At 43.8% G+C, this 15,314-nt stretch overlaps 1 protein-coding gene across 3 annotated transcripts in view; it reads left to right on the top strand.

Annotated features, from left to right (window-relative positions):
• The window catches only part of CAMK2A (calcium/calmodulin dependent protein kinase II alpha), an 81,022-nt gene that overhangs the window by 42,348 nt on the left and 23,360 nt on the right, over positions 1 to 15,314 (top strand). For all 3 annotated transcript variants that reach the window (XM_051978699.1, XM_051978697.1, XM_051978698.1), the window contains exons 10-13: positions 4,325 to 4,447; positions 5,445 to 5,528; positions 7,385 to 7,427; positions 10,765 to 10,805. In XM_051978699.1, coding sequence (XP_051834659.1) covers positions 4,325 to 4,447; positions 5,445 to 5,528; positions 7,385 to 7,427; positions 10,765 to 10,805 — 291 coding nt within the window. The remainder of the gene's footprint in view (positions 1 to 4,324; positions 4,448 to 5,444; positions 5,529 to 7,384; positions 7,428 to 10,764; positions 10,806 to 15,314) is intronic.

The following is a 15,314-nucleotide window of genomic DNA, read 5'->3' as shown; positions in this document are numbered from 1 at the left end:
CTCTGTGTGGGGTACAAGGGAAGAAAGGGGAGATGGCCCTTTATCTACTGCTATCCATTTCTGCTTGCTCTCTAGTGTGCCCAGATTTCCTCTGGCTTCTACTGGACTTGATATAAGTGCTTACTTCTTTCCCTTAGCACATTCAAGACAGAAGTTGGTTTTTCTTTCTTTTTTCAAGAGGACTTCATTAGCAATCAAGATAAAGACCCATACAGCAAAACAAGTTCATAAAGCATAGAACTGTTGAGTTAGAGAGCTCAGGAATCTCATTCTAAAATATGCCTAATCTAGCTACTTGGGTGCTATAACTGCCAGAGCTGTCTAGTTTCTCCTCTCATGTAATAAGCATCTGGGCCTGGCTCCATCACATGAACAAGCGCCATGCTCCTTCAGAGAGGTACCAAAGACATGTATCTCCCCCAGCATCTAAACCCAAGTTGGCTTTCTTTTCCATTTTAAATTTGGTGCTCCCTTCTCTAGCCTTGCTCCCTTTCTATCGCAGTTCATTTGCAAAGCTGAGATAACAAGACTAATAAGCTACAGATATTTTTTTCCTCATCCAATTGCTGGTTTTCCTGATCAAGGTATGTTCTCCTTCTCATTCCTTTTGGAACTTCTCTCACTTTCTTACTCTAATCTCAGAAATCTCTCTCTGGTAGTCTGATGGAACATATTTTTATAAATTCACTAGCAACATAATAGCACAAAGAGAAACAAGAGCATACCATCTTTACTCATGCAAAGGAAAAAATAATTTCATTACATCATGTACAACTCCCAAAGTACTGTCCTTCCGATTGTGAAATACTCTCCTGGTCAAAGTTGATTGCCCCAAAGTTTAGTGATGGTGAAGAATCTGGAAATTAAGTCATAAAAGGAAGGATTAGAGGAATTGGGAATGGTTGGGAGAAACACTTAAGGGAGACATGGTCATTGCTTTCAAGGTTTTGGAGGGATGGGGCTAATTCTTTGTGAATCTCCAAGTAGGGCTCCTATTCCTTTGCTTCCCAGCTGCTTGTGTCTTCCGTGAACTCCTTCCCCATTACATTTTTATTTTGCATATTTTGTTATATTATATTATATTGTTTCTATTTTGACATAATCGACAAAGAGCTGGCCTTGAAGCCAGGAAGATCTCAGTTCAAGTCCCATCTCTGACACATTCTGACTTGATAAGCCTGGGCAAGTCCTTTAACTTTTTAGTGTTTTCTAGGAACTCTCTAAGAGTTTCAGAGAAACTCTGCATTGTACAGGGAGTTCATCCACCTGGGAATCCAGGTCCAATAACATAACAAGTCCAATCCCTATCTCTAAACTTTGTGCATACTTACATAGGTATACATTGTCTCTCCCTTAGGTTTTAAATTTCTTAAAAATAGGGATTATTTCATTTTTGTCAATGGAGTTATCTGCATGAGAGGTGATGAGAGTTTGAATGAAGGTGCTGACCTTGTGATGGAGAAAAAAGATAGAATGTGAGCAATGTAAAGTTAGAAATTGTTAAAATTGACAACTTATTGATATGTGAGGTAAGGGAGAGTAAAGAATCAGGGGTAGAGCTGAGATCATATAGCTGAGACTGGAGTGATGATAGCACTCCTGACAGAAATAAGCGAGTTGGATACAAGGATGGGGAGAATATAAGGGATTCTGTTTTGGCTGCATTGAATTTGAGGTGTCTCTGGGATATCCAGTTTCAAATATCTAGTAGGCAGTTGGTGATGTGATACTGAAGTGAGGGAGAGTCTAGGGTTAGAGATATAGACCTGTGAGTCATCTTGCATAGAGATAATGAAACTCATGGGAGTTGATGAGATCATGGGATGGGGGAAGAGAGAGAGAGAGAGAAAGAGAGAGAGAGAGAGAGAGAGAGAGAGAGAGAGAGAGAGAGAGAGAGAGAGAGAGAGAGAAGATATTAATTGATTGATATATCAACTCTCCTGGCTGCATACGTTGTACAAATCCAGTAGAACCTAGAGGGGACTTTCATTTTCTTTGCATATATAAACAGAGAGATATATAGACACACATTTACATATATACATTTGTCATCAACCTAAGCCAAGATTTAGCAATGACATTCTTGATTATGAAAGCCTAGAGATAATTTAGTCATAATATCATAAGACCTAGAAATGAAGGAGGTGTTAGAGGTGAACTGGAGGGTATTCTAAAAATTCACCTTTTCTCTTTTTCCCCAATTAATAAACTCTAATGACAGACTTCCAGAAGAAATTTTAGTTTATGCCACTTGAGAATTATTTGATGGAACTGGGAACTTTTAGTCTAGAAAAGAAAAGACTTGGGGGCCAATTGGAAATGATGGGGCATGATATTGTTTAGTCAATTAGTTATGTGTGACTCCTCCTGAGTCCATTTGTGGTTTTCTTGGCAAAGATACTGGAGTGGTTTGCCATTTCCTTTTCCAACTCATTTTACAGGGTCATACAGCTAATAAGTATCTAAGACTGGCTTTGAACTTAGGTCCTCCTGATTCTACAACTCTATTCACTACACTAATTAGCTGCCTCTTGGGGCACAGTAGTTGCCTTCAAAGTTTTGAAGAGATGAACTTAGAGTAATGGGTAGAAGCTATAAAGAGGCAACATAGTAGATTTGATTAAGGAAGAGTTTTCTAGTAAACAGAGCTCTTTCAAAGTGAACAAGATGCCCCAAGAAGTTGGCTCAAAGGCTAGTCAATCACTTGTTGGGTACGTTAAAGAGAGAGACTCCTTTTTGTAGGAGGGGTTGGGACTAGACAGCCTTTGAGATTCTTTGATTTCAGGATACATCTCTGTCCTCTTCAAATAATCTTCAAAACACAAAAATTCTGGGCACTCAGAGTTTCACATGAATTTTAAATGCTTATTAACTTGACTTGTTGACTTTCAGTTTTGAAATTCTCTAATTCTATGAGCTCATTTAGAATAGTCTCATTTTAAAGATGAGAAAACTGAGACATAGAAAGGATAAAGTGCTTGCATATGGTAGCAAAGCCATGTCAGCGTAAGAATTAAAAATGAGCTGGAGAAGAAAATGGCAAACTGCTCCAGTATGTCTGCCAAGAAAACCCCAAATGGGGTCTTGAAGAGTTGGATATGACGGAAAATGACTGAACAACAACAACAAGGGTTCATAGGAATCAAATTGCCCAATCTCCCACTTTATGCAAGGACCCTTTGATGATTAAACTTGGCACTTAGATAATAATCTTCTGATTGGATAGCTCCAGGGATGGATGTCTTCCTCAAGAGGCAGCACATTCCGTTATTACACACACCGAGTTCTTGGAAAGTTCTTTCTTGTGTGTTGAGATGAAAGGAGTCATATAGAATAAGTTGAATCCTTCATCCTAATGATAGCTCTTCAAGCATTTGAAAATAGCTATCATATCCCTACTAAGTCTTTTTTTTTCATGCCAAACAGTTCTTATTCCTTCCATTGTATATCTTTATCATTGTCCAGATGTTTCTCTCTTTTATCAATGTGTGATGCTTCACAGTGATCAGAATGTGTTCCTACCAGGGCAGAGTACAGTGGGACCATCACCTTTCCTGATCTGGACACGGTTTTTCTTTCCTTACTCATAGCAGCCAATGGATGCATATTTACTGAATTGAATAGAATGCAATAGAATTCTCACAACCCAAGATCCCATTAGCCCTTTTGGCAGTCACTTACATTAAGATTTATGGTCCATGTAGACCTGTAGGTCTTTTTCACATAGTGTGCCATTTTTATTTTACACTTTTTATTTTATAGACTCAAATATAGGATTTTTATATTTGAATTTATTCTGTTCATATTCTAGGCTTTTTTGCAAGCTTTTGATGCCATAGAAATGTGGGCTGTTAATGGTATTATTATCACAATATCCTTATTCTATCTATGTGTCCATCCAAGTCAGAGAAAATGATGTTGAAGACTGTCATTCTTAAATCTTCTTTCAGCTAAACATCCTCAGGCCTTTCAATTAATCTGCCACATTCTTTCTGGATTTCTTCACAATTCTGTTCACTCTCAGCTAGACAGATGCCAGATTGTAAATAATAAATTTAAAGTGTGCTTCTCAGATCAGGGTGCTGTGTACAGAGAAAATACCTCATTCCTCATCTCCCTCTTTTGTTGGCACTGGATGCTCTCCCAGAGACAGCTGAAATTCTGCCCTTGCAAGTGGCCACTGTTTGTCTCTGGTAGACTTCACAAGAAGGGTCTCTGGGCCCTGGCTCTCCTATGCCTGCTCCCCTGCCAGGCAGGAGTTGTTCTGATTGCAGGGGATGGCCTGTGGCAGGCTAGCCAAACCTGGCCCATTTGCCCCTTTCAGTTCCCATCCCCGGAATGGGACACGGTTACCCCAGAAGCGAAGGACCTGATTAATAAAATGCTCACCATCAACCCCTCCAAGCGCATCACAGCTGCTGAAGCCCTCAAGCACCCCTGGATCTCTGTAAGTAATACCTGGAGTGGGATTTGGGCAACTGGGGTTGGATTGTGGTTTGAGGGCTGCAGATCCCATGGCCAAGGGTGGTTTGTTTCTCAAGGGAGCAAAGAACATTCAGCATGCTCACTGCCCATGGATCCGAGGGTTTAGAAAGTATGTAACTTTTCTTGGCAGACAAAGCCCTGGGCTCCTGTCCCAGAAAAAGACTTGTTAGGAGGAGTGAATTGGAAGTAATAGCTAATGACAATAGCTAACATTCATATAGTGTTTACTGTGGACTGGGCACTGGCAGCAGTTTACAATTATTATCTCATTTGATCCTCACAACCCTAGGGAGTAGGTGCTGTTATTATCCCTGTTTTATAGTTGAGGAAACTGAGGCAGTAAATAAATGGTCCCACAGCTAGTAAGTATTTAAGGCAGGAATTGAACTCTGTTCTTCCTGACTTTAGACCTGGTGCTTTATCCATGTTGTACTGGAAAGAACAGTGGGTTTGATGTTGGGAGAACTGAATTCAACTTACTGCTGTGTGGAAAATTGCTTAATCTCTTTGAATCTGCAATTTTCTTATCTATAAATAGGCATGATAATAATTTTGCATTGCTTACAGGATAGGATTGTTGTGAGGAAAATACTTTGTAAACTATAAAACCAATGCAAAAAAACCAAAAAACAAAGACCATGAGAAGTCTTCCCTGCCCCTACTACCCATGTAGCTCTATCTTTCTTAGTACTTTCTTCCCACCAAGAATCCTTTGAAATTAGGTCTTCTAATTTATTGAGCTCCCACTGGTATGGATTTATTACTGGTTTGTCTTTAGTAGGCTTGCCCTTGCAGCATCACATCTTTGCTCCTGTTTGCTTGGTTTAAAAAGAAATGAGCCACTCCCCCCACTTCAATCCCATCCTGAAGTTTGGAGAAATTGAAACTATCCCTTAGATAAAAGTTGCACACAACCCCTTCCTTCTTCTCATGTGCTTTTCTCTCTCTTCTTTTGCCAGCACCGATCTACAGTGGCCTCCTGCATGCACAGACAGGAGACCGTGGACTGCTTGAAGAAATTCAATGCAAGGAGGAAACTGAAGGTAACCCCTTGGCCTGGTTCCCTCTCTGAAACTGCTGGGTTCTGGATTGGTCCACATTTCTGCTAGGGGAATAGTGGATAAGGTTGGGTGGGAGTCCCCTGGAGAACTGGAAAATTCTCAGACCTTGCCTAAGTCATGAACAATAACAGTGGACTGTACTCAAGAGTTAAAGAGAAGTGATAGTAAGGGTTGGGGAATAAGGGCTGGCTAGCTGTGGCTGTTCACTGTAAAGAAGCCCACCTCTTCCACCTAATAGGAATCATGCAGATATAGGTGCTACTCTGGGAAAGTCAAATAGCATTAGACTTGGGATCTTGGGGTAGTGGGACTAATTCAAATCTCACCTTACATATTGAATAACTCTGTGACTGAGGAATTCATTTTATCTCTCTGGGCCTTGGCTTCCCCGTCTAGAAAACGAAGGGATTTGACTGGATAACCTCTAAAATCTCTTCTAAGTCTAAATCTAAAAATCTTGTAATTGTCATTTCCTCATCTGTAAAGTGGGAAAAATGACTCCATCCCAAGACAACTATGAGTAAAGTACTTTTTTAAAACTTAGAAAGGTGATACACTTATGAATTATTATATTGTAAAATGCTATAGAAGTAGACTATTAAATGGACTATCTTTTTATAGTATTATTTTATTGGGAAGCAATATGGTACAGCAGATACTTAGAAAGACCTAGATTCAAATGTTGACTTTGACATATGCTGGCTAGTCTTCCAACATCCCAGGAAATTCTCTAAGACCATAAGGTGCAAAATTTATATAAGACTACATAGAGTGCCAATTTGGATCTGTAAAGAGACTTTCTTCACCTGGAATTCTCTCATGGATCTGGACCTCCCTAAAATTATTTTTATCCATATAGTTCAGAATAGCTCCTGAATACACTGCTCTTTTTAGTGTACTATGGGCCGTGCAACAATAGGAGTTAAGGGTACTTTCTATCCAGTTAAATGGGCCTATGAGTCCCCAGGATTACATAGAGCTGAGGCATGATTTATTTTAGATGTGCTGAGCTCACTGTTAATCTCCTTCCTTTCCAGTGTTCTCTGTTCCCAAGAGCCTCCCATCCTCCCATAATGAGGAGGGAGCATGGGGCATAAGGGAAGACTACATGTATTAAGGGATGTTGGCAGCAGAGGGCTGGTGAAATCCTAGGAGGAGATCTAGACCAAGGGGATTCCCACCTGACTTCAGGATTTTTTAGCTCAACGGAAGCTTAGAAATTGAAACAGAAGCCAGAAACCTTATCATATAAAATGATATCAGAATTGGAGGGGCTTTCGAAAGCATTTATTCTACTCACTCTGTTTTACAGATGTGGAATTTTAAGACATGAAAAGCATTTTTGAAAGCTTGGAATTCCTTAATGGGATACTTAGGCTGGCTTGAGAGAGAGAGAGAGCTCTAAATATTCTAAAGAGAGAGGGATAACTCAAGTTGAGGGCAGGAGTCTAAAGGGAAGGAGGGTTGAGAAAGTGACCACCTTCCTGACTCAGGAGATTTACATGGCCTTTTGGATACCTGCTTGGCAGGCCTCCTGGAGTCTAGCCAGCAACCCTAGCTCAGGCTGGAGCTGTCTATTAATACTCTTGTCCAACATAGTCTTATCCCTTGAGTTGTGCCCACCTAACACTCTTCCCAGCCAATCACTTTTTCTTTGGGAGTACTGAGGACAGATGGACAAAGGGATGGGGGAGAACGGGAGGTTTGGTCTCTGACAACAACAATCTCTCTCTTTCTACCCACTCTCCCTATTTTCTTATTCTTCCCTCCTTCCTCCTTTCCCCCCGTCTCTCTTCCCACCCTCACCTCTCTTGCTGTTCTATTTTTGTCTGTTTCAGGGAGCTATCCTTACCACCATGCTGGCCACCAGGAACTTCTCTGGTAGGTGGTGGGACCCTTTGGTCCTCAGGATCTGACACACACAATTCAGCATTGCAAGACTCCATATCTAGGGTGCTCTAAGATTGCAGGAGAGTTTGGGGTCAAAACATTCCTGCTCCCCCTGCCCAGAAAGAACAGGGAATTTATTCTTTGCCCCCCCCCCACGACGCCATCACTGCCTGCTCAGCATATACATACAGCGAAGCAGCAAGTCCTTTGCCAAGACTTGGGGTGACAGCTGAGGGGTGGGTGGAGGGGGAAGAGGAACATGAGGTGCTGACCAAGTGCTGAAAAATCCCAATGGACTTGACAGATATGTGCATCTAAACAAGTTGGCCCATTAGCTGTAGCTATAAACTTGTACTGGGGAGAGATGACCTGGGTCCAAATTCTAACTCTGGCATTAAATTAGCTGTATGACCTTGGACAAGCCAGTCAAACCTCTGACAGCCTTACTTTCCTCATCTATAAAATGGGGATAACAAAACATATAAGATTGTTGAGAGGAAAGTATTTTATAACCTCTAAAGACTCTAGGAGTATAAACTATTTTTTTGATCATTCTTTTCTGTGCCATTTATGAGAATGGTCCCTGGGTTAGGAATAGAGGTAGCAGCAGCCCTGGTATTAGAGGCAACCTTACAGACTAAGGCTGGCAAAGTGTAGATTACAGCTTTCCCCAATTCCAATAGAAGATGACTAGAAGAAAAGAAGTGGGTGATGAGAAATGTCTGTGGAAGCACCAGGGGCTTCCTATGGGGGCGGTATATGAGAAGCACACAATTATTGCATAGCAGTATCTGAGGTTACTAGGTGGTGGTGAAGGAAAATGGATAGAAATTTGAATTTATCAAGTGACCCTTGTCTGAGGCTCCCTGAGTGAGTGACAAGACTGACAGAGTCTGGCCAATAATGCCAGGGCTTTGCTGAGACACTCAGGACTGAGGCAGTCGAGTAGAGGTGGCAAAGTTCACACCAAAACAGGAGAGGGAGTCTTTGGAATGATTCTGCATTGCAGTGTGAGCTCAGCTCCCTTTTCTGGTCCCACCTATCCCCAGACATTTCCCTCCTCTCAGAAAACATGGAATTTTATCCACCTTGGGCAGCAGCTAGAGACCCATTCTGGGGCTCAACCAAGTACTATTTTGCCTTTGCATATCATGGATATGGCATAGTGCTCAAGCTGTCAATTAGACATAAACTTAATGTTTATCTCCAGTGAGCTAGGCAGTGTGCCATAGTGGACAAAGTCTTGGATTCAGAGTCGGAGGACTTGGGGTCGCATCCTTGCTCTTCCTCTATATGCAAGTGATGTTGGACAATCTTTTTGTCCAACATAACTTTTCTCATCTTTAAGATGAAAACATTGGAACAAGATGAACTCTAAGACTTATTCCAGCTCTAAATCTCTGACTCTATGATCTTTTCCGGCATAAATGCTATGCTATTATCTGTTCACCTTCCTGTTTGCTCAGCCTGGAAGCTAAATGTGTGTCCCCCCTTCTAGGGCTTCCCTTACATTCTTTGTCTTTTCCAGGCTGGTAGCTAGAGAACCTCTTGTAAGCTCTTTGCACATGCATAAGGAAATTAACACTGTAGGTTAGCTCCCCCAAGCAAGGCTTTAAGGGCTAGGAAAGTGATTATAAAATAGAAAAGACTCTATTTGTGTCTCCCAAGAGAGACTAAGAAAATGAGATGCTTCTGGAAACCCAGGCAAGGCTTAAAAGACAAGCATTGAGTGGTGCAATAGAAAGAGACAGTAAGTGACATATTTAACATGTATAGGACTGCTTGCCATCTGGGGGAGGGGGTGGAGGGAGAGAGGGGAAAAATCGGAACAGAAGTGAGTGCAAGGGATAATGTTGTAAAAAATTACCCAGGCATATGTACTGTCAATAAAAAGTTATAATTAAAAAAAAAAGAAAGAGACAGTAATCTGGGGGTTGCTTCCTCCCTATGCCACTTATTAATCAGTTGTCATGAGTCAAGTCACTTTCCCTCACTAAGCCTCACTTTCCTCATCCATACAATGGGCATAATAATCCTTTCCCTGCTTGCATTACAGAGTTGTATAGACTAAGTAGGATAATGGATGTGAGGGTTTGGGAGCTACGCAGTGCAAAAACAGACATGCTCCAAGGCATCACGGTTATGCAATTAATAAAAGTTCTAAAAGGATATGTAGCAGGGAGTTCTCAGGTGCCAGAGAGCCTCTGAGCTGGGACAGTGTACACAGAGTATCCACAGGTCAGGGGAGCCAGAGGACAGGGTCCAGGTGTTATAATTAAGACTGTAGCTACTGTGGGTAGACTTTGGGGTGAAGTTGAGTGTTGGCCAATGTAGGTAAAGAAGATTTTTGTCTTCCTAGGTTCACTGTGATTCCTTAAAGCATTTTTGGGGGGTCAGGGTTAAATAGATGACTGCTTTTGGTCCGCTTTCCCCTTTTTATTCTCTCCATTTGTTGCCCAGGACACCTAGAGGAAGGTTCAGGCAGAATGTCAGGGTATTCTGGAACGTTTTCTGACCAGTATCCAAACATAAGCACTCCATCCAGGAGGGGGGAGTGTGTGTGTGTGTGTGTGTGTGTGTGTGATGAGGAGGTGACAGAAAGCAGAGGCCTCTGGGAATTTTCATTGGAACAGGAGCTCTCGGGCAGCTGCTTATCTCCTTTCCGGCCGGTGCCCGGGGAGCCAGCACCCACTCTGTGCATGCTTTCCGGTGCTGAGAGTCGAGGGAGGGGCTACTCTAGCTGGAAGGCACTAGTCTGGCCCTGGGAGGGGGGCTGGGTTAGGACCTCAAAAGTGGGTGGGCATCTGCTTCTTCTCATTGCCAAAACGGGGCTTGCAGCTGTCTAGTGAGGAGGATCGGGTGACATATGACCAAGGCAGCATGGGGCTAAAATTAGAGAAGGGGCAGAGGCAGGGAGAGAGTACAAACCGCCACTGCCCCAGGAGTTTGAGACTCTGGGATTAGCCTTCGGACTGAATGGGGCTCAGAGGAAATCCCCCAAAGCTGCCTGGAGCCCCTTTGGCAGGGTGGTAGCCAGGATCTTGGGGGAGGAGTTCTTTCTTTGAAGTGCCCGAGTATCCTGTGGCCCACGGAGAAGGAAAGCTCCCCCTTGCCTCAGGAGGCCAACAACGGTGCTGGGAAAAGGAAGAGGAAGAGGAAGAGGAGGGTGTCTGTCTCTGCTGAGGATTCCGGACCCAGCCTGCCTGGGGTCCTTCTCCCCTAGCCTCTCAGTCCCTGCCTTGCTGCTCTCTGATGTTGCTCCTCCTCACGCTATGGGCCCTGGTGCCCTGTCTTGTGCTTTTAACTCTCTACTTTGTCTCCATCACAGGAGGAAAGAGCGGAGGCAACAAGAAGAACGATGGTGTGAAGGTAAGCTCCCCTTGATGCCTGAAAGGCCTCAGGTGTGGTGGAAAAGAGCACACAAGATTTGGAGCCAGAGGGGATGTGGATTCGAGTCCTAACTGCTACATATTGCCTAAGGCTATGGCAGTTTATTTAATTTCTCTGCCCTTCAGTTCTCTCATCTATAAAATGAGGGGGATGGAGTAAATGATTTTTATTTTTAAGGTTACTATCAATTCTGAAATATGATGCTATGATAACAGTTTCCACTTGTGTGTGTGTATGAGTGAGTGTGTATGAACGTGTTGAGGAAGGGGGGGCTCCAATCTCGACCATCTGGGAAAGATCAGTGTGGGGAACATCCTGACTATTGGTGAGAATTAAATCACATGGATATTCTCTTAGAAATGGGCACCTTGGGATAACGGCTTCTCTTCTTCCTCATCTCCCGGGCTCTTTTTTCCCATCTCACCATCGGGTACCCTTATTCAAGACCCTGCTCTCCTTTTGCAAGGGCATGGGGATGGTTGAGAGCAGAAGTCAGGGAGATAAAAGGGGAAAAGAGAGAAAAGGAAAGTTTGAATGTGTGGGGGGGGAATGATAGACCAAGAATAAAAAGGAAAGGGTTTAAATCCCTTCCTCCAAGGATCCAGAATGATGAACAAAATGATGAGAAAGTACTCAGGAATTAAGAAGGATAACAAAAACTTCCCCATAAAGGCTTATAGATGTCTCTGAGCCTTAGTCACTGGGAGGAAACTTCCATATATATTATGATGAATACAGAGGCTTTGGCCTGCCACCTTCACTCCAATTCCACTGAAGTGACTAATGATCTTCTTCCACTTCCCTTAGGGCCATTTGACAGGAAGCAGTCTCTTGTCCCTTTGATTCAGAATGGTCAGGAATGTGCGATATCCAGGATGAAAATGACCAAAAAGGTTTTTCCTGGTTTTTTCCCAAAAACATATTCAATGACCTATTAGGGATGCTGCTACTTGATCAATGATTATATCCCCTGCCTATCATATTTCTCCTGAAGAGCTCCAAGGCTCAAGGGAACCAAAATGTAGAATATTTTTTCCCTCCTCAAGGGAAAGAGGGCTTGACCTTCTCTCTCTGTAAAATGGGCACAAGTTGCTTTTCTCCTGCACTCTTACTCATACAATGTTGATAGCCAGTCACCCAATGACACTTCCTTATCTTCACTTCTTCCCATGTCTCTATTATTGTTTTCCTCTTCTCTCTGGTGAATGGTGCTTGTGCCTCTAGAAAACATACTGGTTCCATCCTGCCCTTGACTCCCTTCCACCACAAGTTCATTGTTCCTGGATAGGTCTTGTCATCCTACCACACATATTTAGCTCCCCCAGCAATGGTCTCTAGGCCATGAAGGAATGTTAAAGTGAGTGACAGCAAGATTTGGGGAAGTCTATAATAATTCAAACTTAGTGGATTAGTGTGTCATACTTCTAGAGTTCTAGTGTTAGATTACCAGCTTTTCTGGGTTATCCAATTGATCCCAATCATTGTTCAGAGGTAGTGCTGTTAACCTAGATTAATTTTATTATTGGCCTGAGTCAAACCTCATTAATAAGATGAAAGAACCTCTCTTCCAACACAAACGAATATATATATTCTGTATTTTAGAGTCAATTAGAGATGACTCTGTATGCATTTACATTTTCCCTGCCATGGGCTTTTTATTGTTGACTTGGGAAATTGAGAATTGGCTGTGTTGAGATACCCTGCACAGTTGGGGTTTGGATGTGGGGTGGCCCTCCTTGGTTGCTGGTATCTCTTTCTGTTGAGCTGGGTTAACAGGCCAGTTGGGAAAAGACCTGGTATTGAAGTATCCTTGAGCTAGAATTGTTGGCCAAGGTTAAATTCTCCACTGGTGGTATCCTGAAGGTTGGGGAGATAAGGGAGAGAATTAAAATAAGTTTTGATGGGCTTTGGGACAGATTCTGAGGAGTTGCCTTAGGAATTGGGGGAAGGGGGTGGCCCAGGGTTCTGCACCGTCAGTTGGGTTTTAAGTCCTGTGTTGTTGGGACAAAGGTGCTTCAGTTTAAGGAATGAGAAGGAATTCTGCTGCTTGACTGGGGCAGTGATTCATCCCCAGGACCTCCCCTACTAAATTTCAGGCATGACTTGAACCCCTGAGGGCTGAGGCTACAAGGTGGTTTTTGCAAATTGTCTTTGAAGTCAGATCCTCTGTTTGTAAGGTCAGAGAGATGGAGAAGCAAGAAACAAAGGAGCCTTAGTCCCCGCGAATGGCGGTAGCTGGCTCTAGATTCTGAATCTGCCATCTGTGGGCAGCAGAACTGGCATTGCCCATGTGTACCAAAATGCCACCCTGTTCCTCTGCCCCACAGCAGAACCTAAGGAGACCATCTTATGTTTCCCAGACAGGCAGGGAGGTAGAAGAGAACCAATATCCTGGGGTGCCGTGCCATTGCTTTTAGTCAGGGGAAGGCCTGGCGGGGACAACCCTGGGAGATCCTTCCCCACACCCTGAGGCTACCTCCCCAGCCTTTCCCCTCCTCTGGCAGCCTCAGGAGGCAGGCAGGAATGTGGTGGGGGAAGGACCTGAGCTCTAACCAGGAATGCCCAAGGAGCTCCTGCCAGTCATTGGAGTCCTCAGGATGAGCGAGCCTAGCCTTCCCTTCCTTGAATGAGAATCTCTGATGAAAATCGTCCTCTGAATATGAGGGAGTCAGGATTTGGACAGCCAGCATATGCTGGCTTTTACTTCTTAACAGACAGATCTCCAAAGGGTTTTACACTGGATTTGGCACATCAGGGAGAAACAGTCATCCCCTTCCCATGTCTTCCCCTCCACTCCCCATCAAAGAGACAGTCTCTTAGGGGCAATTCATGAAATCTCTCATTTCTACACCCTGTGCTCATCTAGGCAGAGGACTCAACTGAGTCCCCTGATTCTTGCCCATCCCAGCCCCAGATCCTCTTTCCTGCATACATACTGGTGAGGGAGGGGGAAAATGAAGCCCCTCTCCTACCACTGACACTCCTTCTACCTCTCAGAGACTACCAAAGCCATTCACTGCCCCAACATGTGGTGTCCCATCCTGTCCTGTTGTGATAAGTGCACTCACTCCCCACCCCCGCCCGCCGTGTCCCATCCTGTTACTGTGCGTCCAGAATCTAGTACAGTCGCTGCTCTGTGTTTGCATCATGTTTTTTGTCTGAAACGTCTGCCCCACGTGACAGACCTGAGTGAGTAGAGCTGAATCTCTCAGCCCCCCTGTCTTTTTGGGTTACAGTTGAAGACAGAACAGCTACTGGACTCCAACCCCTGCCAGAAGCCCTCTGGCTCCCACTATACACTGGCTTGCATCATGGCGTGGAGGCCATCTAGGGAACCATGTCCATGGGAGGGGAGACTGGACCAGAAAAGCTCTTGGTGAAGGGACAGGCAGGCAGAGGAGACTAGATTTACTTCCATGGGAAATACTACCCAGATCCTTAGAGAAAGACAGCTGTGTGGTGGCCCTGGCTGGGAGTAGGACCCAATAATTGGGCTCTTGAATGTGGCTTCTAAGCCCTTACCAAGATGGTAGCACTCCCTGAGTCATCAGTGAGCATTGGTTTTATGACACTGTGCTCACTGGTATCCCTGTTTAGCTTTCGGAGACATCTTGGTCCCACTTTACCCAAGCACACACAGTCTTTTTCCATACCTGGATTTCTGGTTTAGGACTTAAAGAGAAAATCATTTGGAGCCATACTTTCTCTTCCTCCATCTTCCTCCCTTGCTTCCTTTTCCTTCTACCCCACTTCCCTTCTTCTATCTCTTCCCGTTCCCCTTCCACTTCAGTGCTTAGATTGGGAAATAAAACAAAAAAACAAGATGGAACAGTACAATGGTCAGAACCAGATTTGAATCTTGGCTATAGAAGTCATTATATGACCTTGGGCAGGTCACTTTAATTTTCCAAGCACCAGTGTCTCTATCTATAAAATGGGATTGATCTCTGCTCTTTGCACATTTGTAAGATGTCAGGGGAAAAAAGTGATGGAGATCAAACTTGATTTAACATTAGTATTAGCACTAGATGGAAAAGCGCTTTTTAGAAGCACTTGACAGCTGTTCTCACTTTGGAGCTGTCTTTAACACTGGTACCTGAACCAATTTATTCCAATCTTCTGAAACTTCACTGAGGACTGTCCAGGTCTTGTTTCTGGAAGGTGAAGCCTGCAGAATACTAAGCAAGGGTCTTTTTGATAAGCTCCAGGAGGCCATAGAGCACCATTTCTTCACTTTAAGAGTCTAATTCCCATTTGAAAGTCAGTCAATTGTGTCAATCTTGACCTGACTGCTTGGGGGTGGGAGGGACAACTGGCATCCAGGGCACCATTTTCCCTCTCTCACCAAAGCTTGGCATGGTGGGCACTGGTTCAGGAGGGACTCTGTGCTGGGATTTGGAGGATTTGAAGAGCAAGGTCCAGGCAGAGTTAGAAGGACTTATTTGCATGAGAAGAGCCCGCAGAGTAAGTCAGGGCCCCAGATCTGGC

This window comes from Antechinus flavipes, chromosome 2 (assembly GCF_016432865.1).
Source record: "Antechinus flavipes isolate AdamAnt ecotype Samford, QLD, Australia chromosome 2, AdamAnt_v2, whole genome shotgun sequence".
Classification (NCBI taxonomy): domain Eukaryota; kingdom Metazoa; phylum Chordata; class Mammalia; order Dasyuromorphia; family Dasyuridae; genus Antechinus; species Antechinus flavipes.
Note: the sequence above shows the minus strand (reverse complement) of the source record. Positions and strands in the feature narration are given on the sequence as shown.